We start from the raw sequence: 10,111 nt of genomic DNA, 5'->3' as shown, positions 1-10,111 counted from the left end.
GAACCATGGCCGATTCCCACTGACCACCGAGTGAAGTGGGGTCATTTTTAATGTTATGATTATGAATAAAGGTCTTTATGTGTGCTGTGAAAAAAAGGCCACACACTACTGCAGTGTGCCAACATGGAGACACAGCACAGTAACCGTGACAGTCACAACGGCAGCAAACACACATTCAGGTACTGTTACTCAGTACGAATAATGAAACAAACACAGTGGTTCAGAGAGGAAAGAGGTGCAGATAATGTTTGTGTCACTGCTCAGTGTGTTCATCAGTCAATAGTTTCCTCTGCAGACGTTTAGACAGTTTCATATCGTCTCACATGCTGTCTCAGTCATTTCTACTGCTCTGCTTTATGCTGTTTCTTTATTTGATATGTTTATTGACCATCGTTCATCGTCTGTTTGTTTGTCAGATTAAATAACGTTGTTCCATGTAACAATGCTATCAGGTGAGTATGTCAATAACACTAACCCTTCATAACAAAAAATACCGTCAAGAAAACCAAGGCCACAACTCACTGACATATTCTTGATGATTATCGACAAACGTATTCATGAAGGCTCTTGTGCAGATGATTCACAGCATCAGCAACTGTCAATAGAGACAGTAGATGTAGGTCCTTGTTTGATACACTAGGGGTCACTGTTTGCTCAGTTTAAGGATGTAATATTTCCTGGGGTCACAAGGTGGATGCTGCTTGCATTTTAATCTAAATTAAAGTGTGAGGGAATGTTTTGAAATGTGCTCACTGTTTATCAGCTAATCTTTTATACATGTATTTTAGAGGTAGACATGTCTGCAATCTTAATGCAGTAACAGAATAACAAATATTTATACTCTACTCCGTAGGTATAACGTTGCATTGTAACCTGTCTGACACAAACAGAGTAAACATAACCGTTCTGTAATATGTCACCTTGAAGCGACTTTAATCAAATATCGCAGATGGTCCAGAATTTTGGGGCGTGTCAGTATTAAACCTCGACGGTTTCTGCAGAGCGGGTTGCAGCTGCAGATTTGCGCTGGGACGCCTGTGCTGTTACCTCAAAGCAGACTCTGCTTCATGGTAAACCCGTCATCATTAGTTTTTTTTTATGAGGATTCTCTGTGCGTGTTTGTGTTTTTCAGCTCAGTCATTAAAGATGTCTGGTTTGTGCTCACAGCAAGCAGGGCAGGGCAGGGCAGCTTTTTCCCCCCCTAACTTGTCCATGGCCTGGAGAGCCTGGAAGGACCTCGGCACAGCTTGATTCCACTGGAAAACTGCTTTGGAGGGGAGCTGTTGTCGTGCTTCAGGACTCCTCCAAATCCTGAGATTAGATTTTGGGAACCAAGGCAGACTTCTGGCAAGAAATCAAAGGTGCTCTTGAGGGACCGCAGTATCTGTTTTCGTTTAATGTACAAAGCTATCTCGGTGCAATGAGCCCTGGTAAAGTGGCTTGTGTATGGACAGTTTGCCTTTCGCTGAAGTACCTGCCCTTTTATCACAGAGTCGGTGACACACTTCCACGAAAATGGTACTTTCCACCAAGTTTTTGCAGCTTACTAGGAACTTAGCTCATGCTTTAATTCCACGTAACTGTTTGATGACATCAGGCCGCCGATCGCCTCAGCTGTTTCCAGGTCGCGAGAAGGCGTGTACGTCAGTGAGAAATGGATTTGAAGGTATTTGCTCTGTTTATGTGTCTGCTAAGTACAAGTGAACCCCAGAAAGTCATGTCGGGGGAAATGCAACCTGCGCCACTAAGTGAATCCACATGGTGCAAGAATCTGAGAAGTACATGCACCCGGCCAGCGCCGACATGCCGCCCTTCATTGTGAACGGATTGGCCTCCGACTACGAGAAACCTTGCAGTCGTGATGAATAGTTTTCACACAGCTTTTTGTTGTTACACCTTTTTATTGTCTGTGCTATATTTGTTATATTTCAAGTCGCCCCCCATTCAAAAATGTGTTGTTTTTACGTTTTCTTCAACTGTCGAAGGGAGAACATTTCTTTAACTTATACAAGTGTGACGTTGAAACGTGGTCTAACAGTTAAACATTTTTACATGAACAATCTTTACATATTCCAATATTGTGATAGGGGTGAAAATATTTAGGGTTTGACAAAGGCAATTGAAGTTTTTTTTTATGGAAAAGTCATATCAGATACCAACTATTGTTCCAATTTGTGAATTTTTCTTGTCTTACTTGTTTACAAGGGCTCTTTAATGCTGGAAAATATAATAAAATATATTTTTTGTGCATATAGAATACATCTAAAAAAAACAAAAATCCAACTCAGTCAGCTGAGAAGCATGTTTTATTAATACTTATGTTTTGACAGTGTTAGTACAGGTAATAGCATGGCATACAGTATTGGTACGATTAGTAACCATAGCACCAGAATCAATCATTCATTTCTTTTATACAGGCTACATACATACTGTAGGTACCTCTGATTCTTAAAAACATCTTTGGATAAAGCATGGCAAACAAGCACACTATTTCTCTATTCAGTACAATGCCCGTTCAATATTTAGCACACTGTTTACAATTCAAGTATGAATATTAAAAATACAACATATATCATAAGTTACAAATCTTAATGGTTATTACAAAAAAACAAACAGGATTACATTTCTAAAAAAAAAACACGGCACATAGTGCATCAAGTATTCTTTAAATTTCTGATACAGACCTCATAGAACAATTGACCATCATAAAAATGAATGATAGCCAAAGGTTTTTCTAGCTGCTCATTGACTTATTTATCTTCTTTTTTTTCAGCCATTCTTTAAATCAAAACAAGCTGCATTTTCTGAGATGAAGAGAATAAAAAGAATCAGCATCTATCTAACTTTGGTTAAAGCTGAACATCAGAGTAGCAGGATGTTAGGTGGCTCGTGGTCGTGGTCGTGGTGAAAGTCGTGCATGATGAGTTTGCCTTGATTTCCTCATGCAGGAGGTTTATCTGATATTACTGGCAAACCTGCAGCTCGTTTTGTTCAGTTCCGTTAATACGAGGAAAATGTCATGCATTCATAGGCAGATGCTACGTCTGCTGATGAGGCGATTGAGCCAAACCCTGTCTGACTGAATGACCGGAAGCTCTGCCACAGCACGTATTCGTCCCAAAGCCAGTGTTTTCCTTCTCAAGATCAGAGGTAATTCCAGTAGTTCAAAAGCACCATTCAAAAGATCCTCATTTTTTTTTAAGGTTAGTGGTTATACGCTACAAATTGCAGGCTAGTACCTTTCTTAGTGAAGCCAGTGGCTCCTCTGTTGGTAGTAGTCGTCGTACATACAACACGGAACGCATCTACATTACAGTCAATACAGAATAAATATGGTCTGACATAAATATATTACAACACATATCTCAGTAGACAATGGGTGTTTGTGAGAGGTAGGGGGTTGCAGGTACCTACAGTAGGCCCAGTGGAGGGTGTGACGTGAGACATCACACCTGATACTGTGTCACGGCGTAACAGATGAGAACTTGTATGTGAGATGAATTTAAAGAATAACACTAATAAAAAAACAAAAAAACACCCTGGTTTAAAAGAGGCGTGAAACACTCTGAAATATTGAAATATATTTTAGTAATTTCCTCACGGCACTGGAGTTTATTTTGTCTCTATCCACGTGTCAGTAGTTCTGTGAAATGACCAGTGTCGGGTAAGTTACTGAAAATTAGTAATTCATTAGTTACTAGTTACTTCTTTCAAAAGTAACGGAGTTACTTTACCAATTACTGCACAAAAGAGTAAATTGTCACTTGGGAAAGTAACTTTGGATTACTTTTAAATGTCCGATTCAGTTTTCCGATTGATGCACAGATAGCTATCATTGATCCACAGTGTGAGACAATACAACTGTCAAACAGTGTGAACCCATCATCACTACGACCCACAACAGGCCCGCGAATCAAGCTCTGAGTCAGTAGTACTGTTTCAGCCGTGGGAAATAGATAGTGTTCTTTAATGTGGACATGGTACAACTCACTGCATGTGAAAAGTCCATATCTCCAGGCCAAGAAACTGCATTGCTCGGACTATCAGCCACTGTGTGAGCTGATGCGGATTATTTGGGTCATTCATTTGTGACATTGTAAAGTCTGTTGACGGCTAAAATTGTCTTTCCAAGTCTGCAGCTGTCCGTTTCACGTCTTTGAAAAATGAATTAATAGTGGTATTACAGTAACACGTTACTCCCAAGACAGTAGAAATGACTGACAACAGACGACAGCACACAGGCTAGAAATACACCAAAAAGTGAAAACTCAAATGATCCGTAGTTGCTCTAAAGGCTCCTGATGTTTTGCTAAAGTTTGACCTCTGACACAAGACGCTTCTAGAAAGGTTATCAGTAGTTAGTTGCTACATTACTCCTGAGCCCAAAAGGAATAGTTATACAGTTTGGGAAATTAACTTAAAGACTGTCGCCAATCTTTGAGTCGAGCTAAACTAACTGGCTGCTGACGGTCGCTTCACATTTGGCCAACAGACACGAGGGAGCCACTGAACTCGTCACTCAACTCTCGACCTGAAAAATAAAATGAGGCCAAAATGTTGAACTATTCCTTTAAGGCTAAGCTGTTATTCCACGAAGCTCATTAAGTAGTCCCCCAAAAAAGTACGTTTGTACCTTTTTTTTTTCATACAGCCATCCCTCACCTACGATCGCCAATATCTGTCTGTAGCACGTTGTCATCACTGCGGTGATTATACATACATACAGAAGGAGTCTTCTACTGTCTTAAACTGACCTCGAGTCAGTTTGACAGGTAAGGGAGGTAAGTGGCAACTCAATTAGTACAGTAGCTGTACATTTAAATATCTCTGTACCATTAAAGGAAACATATAAAAAGATCAGTCCCAGGTACTTCATGATGCAATTCACTTTTCCAGAACAATGCTGTTTGAAGAAGATTAGGGTTTGCTTCGTGAAGAGAGATGATACGTCTGTGAGGTTATTTTCTGCGGCTGGTGTGTTCGCTTTGCCAATGTGTTGACGCACTGTATCCCTTTGTATGATGCTAAAAAAATCCATAACAGTATCAGAAAAAAAGCCCCAACTTGAGGTTCCAAAGCACAGATGTGTTTGATCGACCATTGCAAATGTAGCTGGCTCCTCTGCAGAGTCAGTAGCAGTTTGGATGAAGGGCCCGTCAGTGGCCCTGTGGCGCTGCATAGTACGTGTAGCGTCTCGTATGTTGTAGCTGCCATTCAGGAAATGGTGATGTTACCATGATTACTGTCAAATGCACCTCCACCACACTCCAGGCTCGGACATATCGCTACTTTTGCATGTTCCGGGGGGGGGGGGGGCTACTGTCTTCAGGAGAGATTTAGGGGTTTGGTCTCTGCGCAGCCCTCAGTAGGCTTCAAGGAGAAGGCCATTGTGAGCCTGGGGAATGCACTTCCCACAGAAACCACCACAGCGACCGTAGATTCTTGTCCCGTCCTACGGACAGAAACAAGTGAGGGGTGGGGGGGGGGAGTGGGCAAAGGGCATCTTTTTACTAGGAGCGCTTCATAAATGTCACTGGGGATTCCTCGTCAATGAATCAGATGGAAATACAACACAGCAATTCAGAAGACAGTTCAGAGCTACAGTACATTGACAACTATGAATTCCACATTGGGTCAGCGATACAAAAGACACCCACTTCATGAATCTACTCCTTACCTCAGATCTGTGGACTTTGACGGAAACATAGTTGCCCTGAGATGTCCACTTTGAGGCCTCAGCCACTTTGAGGCCAGTGCCAATCAGGTTGATGCTGAACTGGCCCTGGAAACATACACCAGAGTTATTTCACTCATTTACCTGCAGAAAGATTGGACTTGTACACATACAACCGCTACATTTTCATCTCGTCCAACAGAGTAATAGCGTAGCTGCAAATTATTATTTTCCTCAAGTGCAGATTCCCAGCAGCGCCAGGGAATTACAGCAGCACATGTTTGGCTAAAAAAAACAAACTGTCAGACACATTTTCGTACGCACGACACTTTGCTGTGAGGCCACACCGTTCAGTACATCACCGACCTGTGGACACTTGGCTGCACTGTAACAGTCTCCTGCTGTAGCGAAGGGCACAGGTCGTCCAAGAAGAGTCTGGGAGAACTGGAGGTCCGTGACTGGTAAACAGAGAAGATCCAGATCCAGAGTCACATCGAGGTAAACACAGAGCGGGCGCAGCTGCTCAGAGATAAATAACCGCTGAGATCGCCACTGATGATCAGCAACCACGGTTTATGCAGTTAAACTTCATTGCAGGGTTGATGTCACTTCACTGTCACTTTGCCAGATGTTTCCAAAAGAAAAACCTCACCGCTAAAAGTGGTCTTACTCTGACGTAGGATTTTGAATCTCAAGGCAATAACAAATCCACTTGTCAAATCTAAATCAGATCTAAATCTGTATTTAATCTTTCAGCAAGTCTGCTCAGGGTTTAGTGTTCAACAATTTCAAGTCTCAAAGTACAAGCTTCAAATTGTACATTAAAAGTTGCAAATCTATGCTAATTGTTTATTTAATGAATAACTGATTGTTTTGTGCAATAAAGATATTGGATTTATTTCACATGGAAGACATTTGAATCCAAGTATTTTACGGAGAGTTAACCAGAACTGACAAATGTTTACGTACTCTATTGATTCTTCATGGTTGAATGAACTTATTGCAAGTCTCTTTGGACAAAAGCGCCTGCTACATGAATGTAATGAACTGTAATGTAATGTAGAACAAAGAAATCTAAACCCAGCCATACTATACTCATCCTATCTGTGAGTTAAATGGTTATGTGAATCAGACCTTTTTTCTTTAATAATAACTTCAGTGAATCAATCTGGACCTCGCTTTGTCCAATTCTTTGGCTCAGATGTCAACCTGCATGGTCACACATGATGGCGATGGAAAGAGCCTTTACCTGCCCTCCCTTCAAAGTGTCTGCATAAAAATGATGATAAAGTTCACGAGATGCGCAAGGCACATTGAAGCAGCGCCTCCTCCCTAACGACCCCTTCATCTTGAACTCATTACCCCCCCCCCCCCCCCCCAGCTCTCCTCAAGCCGCCTGAAAGCCAAATGAGTACCATGCAGAGGGAGGGAACATGTGCTGTCAGGAACCAGACTAGAGGAAGAGGATGGAAGGATGACTCTTTAGGTTTTAATCCAACTTCCCTTCTACACACACACACACACACACACACACACACACACACACACACACACACACACACTGTACACTAATCCACATACTCTAATCAAAGGCATACTTGGACACAACAGGGAAGGTGGAGCTGACTGTTATAATGAGCAGAGGAATATGGCCTGAAGATGTGTGTGTGTGTGTGTGTGTGTGTGTGTGTGTGTGTGCGTGTGTGTGTGTGATCGCTCACATGTCAGCATGAGTAAAAAAGTTTGATATTGATGCGTCTGCATGCACGGGTGTGTGTGCGAGACACTTTTGCCGTCATGTCCTCTCGCGTACGCTCGCGGCAGAAAAGAAGCGCCAGGCGGCGTCACACACTGCGCCGTATGTCCTCGAGAGCAGGCACGCACGTGTCTACGGTGTGTGCATGCATGCGCTCCACTATTCCCGTGCTCACGTGTTTGCGCTGAGAGGCCTGCTTTCAAGTCCTCGCCTAGTGATGTGAACGGGGAGCGCCGAAAGTTCATCATGTGGATTTCAGAGGAGAGAGTGTGGGGAGAGCAGCACATGCTGCGTTCGCACAGGAGGAGCATTCTGAAGGGGGTCTTATTAGCGCCATGGGCCTCGGTGCGTGAGGGTTAAAACAGCACTGATGTGTGGTCTCATTACAGTCGGCAGTGTGAGGCCGTCACACGGTAATTACGCACTCATTATCCGCAGGGAGCTCAGGTCCAGGCGAACTTTGTGGAAGAGCGTGTATCCCGCCGCTGAGTAGTCGTTCCTGCAGTTGCAATCTTGTCTCCGGCTGCCATTGTACGGGCACTCGAAAGGGTTCAGCAACCTTTTTTAATTGAAGACAATGAGTATTAGGCTTTCTTTCAGACATTCAGCAATCTGAACACTCACACTCACTGCGAACGCTGTGTTTTGTACACCTGGTGTTACAGGCAGCACAGCGATCCTGAGTCACACATTGCACAATCCTACACAACGTCACGTCCGTCACCACGACGTTCTACACACCTGTGTCCATAAACCTCAGAGAAGTTGTCCGTCTGACCGCTTCGCAGGGTCACATACTCCTTGGGGAAATCAGTCTGCATTTCAGCGCAGTAGATCTAAGGGCAGACACATTTGGGGAACATATGAGAGCCTGTGGGAGAGCTGCCGGCGCTGAGTCATGACGTGCGTCGGAGCAACTGTGACAGGACGGACACACCTGTAGGATCCGGGACCTGACTTTGAGATAGTACTCCCCATCTATCCTCACACCCTGTCTCATCTGGGCCTCCCGGCAGGACGCGAACAGTTGACCTGCGAGAAGTAATGTGAACGGAGGAAAGAGAGTGAGGAAACAGGAGACCTTCCCAGCTTTTGAAAGTCAGGATAATCTAGGCACAAAAATATCCATAATTATTTTGACGGAAAGACTGCAAAAGCCACTAGACCAAACAGCACCATCAGAAAGGATTGTAACCTTCTCGTAACCGTCTTCTCAAATGAGAGCTCTGGTAAATGTGTGTGGCCTCTCTGTTGTCCCCCGAGCGCTGCAGAGCTCCAATTGCACTGATTAGCTGATTAGCATTAATACTTGACTGCAGAACTGGCTGTCACCCGAGCATATCATTTTAATTTTGCTAGGGCCTGACTTGGCAGAAGCCAAGTAGGGAATGAACAGTCCAGCGCGCCAGCACTGAAACATCTGAGAAGTGGGGGAGCGAACCTGCAAACTCTGGCCCGCTGCCGAGTTCTACAGTGCTCGCAGGTTCCACAATGTCGGCGGCACCGACGCGCGGCCCAGAGGCGTTCTGACAGACTGTCCATAGCACGATTTATAGGAAAGTGCTGACTGCCCCGTTATTGTTCCAGCAAGTGATCACTCCAGGAGGTTTTAAGTGAGGGGCTGCCGGTCCACTTAGTGTGTTAAAACTGAGCACAAAAAAGTTGAGTTTCTAAACACAATCAGACACGGGGTTGGTTGCTGTATACAGCACAGTCAAATTTAATACCATTACTCCATTTTGGCAGCAACAACTATTGGGATCAGACAAGTTAGACAAGATGGTAAAAGAGAAGAGAAGAGAAGACTCACATTCTCTCTCTTGACATGCAGCTTGAGACTCAGGTCTTTCTGACGGACGGCAGTGTTTGGACGGTTGGCCTTTGGAGGTCACACACTCGACTCTGCGCTCCATCACTCCTGCACCACAGGTCTGCGAGCACTGGTACACACATGAACAAAAAAAGCTGTAGGCAGATTCAAAATCCACAAATGAGATTCATCAGCAGAACTGTAAAATGCACAGGTCATCCGAATGTCTTTCGTGAAAAAGGCCGATCAGCTGGAGAGGGTTTTCTCACTGCCTACAACAAGCACTTCCTGTTTCACCTTGCTCCACGGGCCAACTTTCCAGTAGGCCGCGTGCGGGCAGTCCCTGAGGAGGCAGGGCCGGCTGCCAGGAGGGTGAGGCTCAGGGCAGTAGGTGCTGGCAGAGGAAGACTGGGCGGCAGCGGTGTACGGCTGCGCCGCCTGGGAGGAGGGAATCACCGAGCAGGAGACCATACGCTGCTGGTAGCCAAGACCACAGCTGGCAGAGCACTGCGCCACACACGGACACACACACACACGCTGACAGTTACAAACACCGGCATGAGCAAATGTTTGCACAGAGCAGGAACATCAAATACAGAAGTGCATTTCTTCGTCTGGGCCTCTAATGTACTATTAATGAGAATCTACCATCTGCCTTTTCTAAGCTTTCAGGCCTAGACACACACACGCACACGCGCACGCGCACGCACACACACACACACACACACACACGCACGCGCACACACACGCACACGCACACGCGCACGCACACGCACACGCGCACGCACACACACACACACACACACACACACACACACACACACACACACACACACACACACACACACACACACACACTCATATAGAGCCA

General features: G+C 44.6%; 1 protein-coding gene across 2 annotated transcripts in view; it reads right to left on the bottom strand.

Annotated features, from left to right (window-relative positions):
- Positions 1-2,288: 2,288 nt before the first annotated feature.
- The window catches only part of LOC118315454 (A disintegrin and metalloproteinase with thrombospondin motifs 20-like), a 78,626-nt gene continuing 70,803 nt past the window's right edge, over positions 2,289-10,111 (bottom strand). For both annotated transcript variants that reach the window (XM_035642737.2, XM_035642739.2), the window contains 8 exons: positions 9,538-9,747; positions 9,241-9,370; positions 8,368-8,462; positions 8,172-8,266; positions 7,856-7,989; positions 6,041-6,132; positions 5,678-5,782; positions 2,289-5,452 (listed from right to left, as the gene is read on the bottom strand). In XM_035642737.2, coding sequence (XP_035498630.1) covers positions 5,363-5,452; positions 5,678-5,782; positions 6,041-6,132; positions 7,856-7,989; positions 8,172-8,266; positions 8,368-8,462; positions 9,241-9,370; positions 9,538-9,747 — 951 coding nt within the window. In that variant the 3' untranslated portion in view covers positions 2,289-5,362. The remainder of the gene's footprint in view (positions 5,453-5,677; positions 5,783-6,040; positions 6,133-7,855; positions 7,990-8,171; positions 8,267-8,367; positions 8,463-9,240; positions 9,371-9,537; positions 9,748-10,111) is intronic.

The sequence above is a fragment of the Scophthalmus maximus genome, chromosome 7, assembly GCF_022379125.1.
Source record: "Scophthalmus maximus strain ysfricsl-2021 chromosome 7, ASM2237912v1, whole genome shotgun sequence".
Taxonomy (NCBI): Eukaryota; Metazoa; Chordata; class Actinopteri; order Pleuronectiformes; family Scophthalmidae; genus Scophthalmus; species Scophthalmus maximus.
The sequence above is the reverse complement of the archived record's forward strand: the minus strand, read 5'-3'. Positions and strand labels throughout refer to the sequence as shown.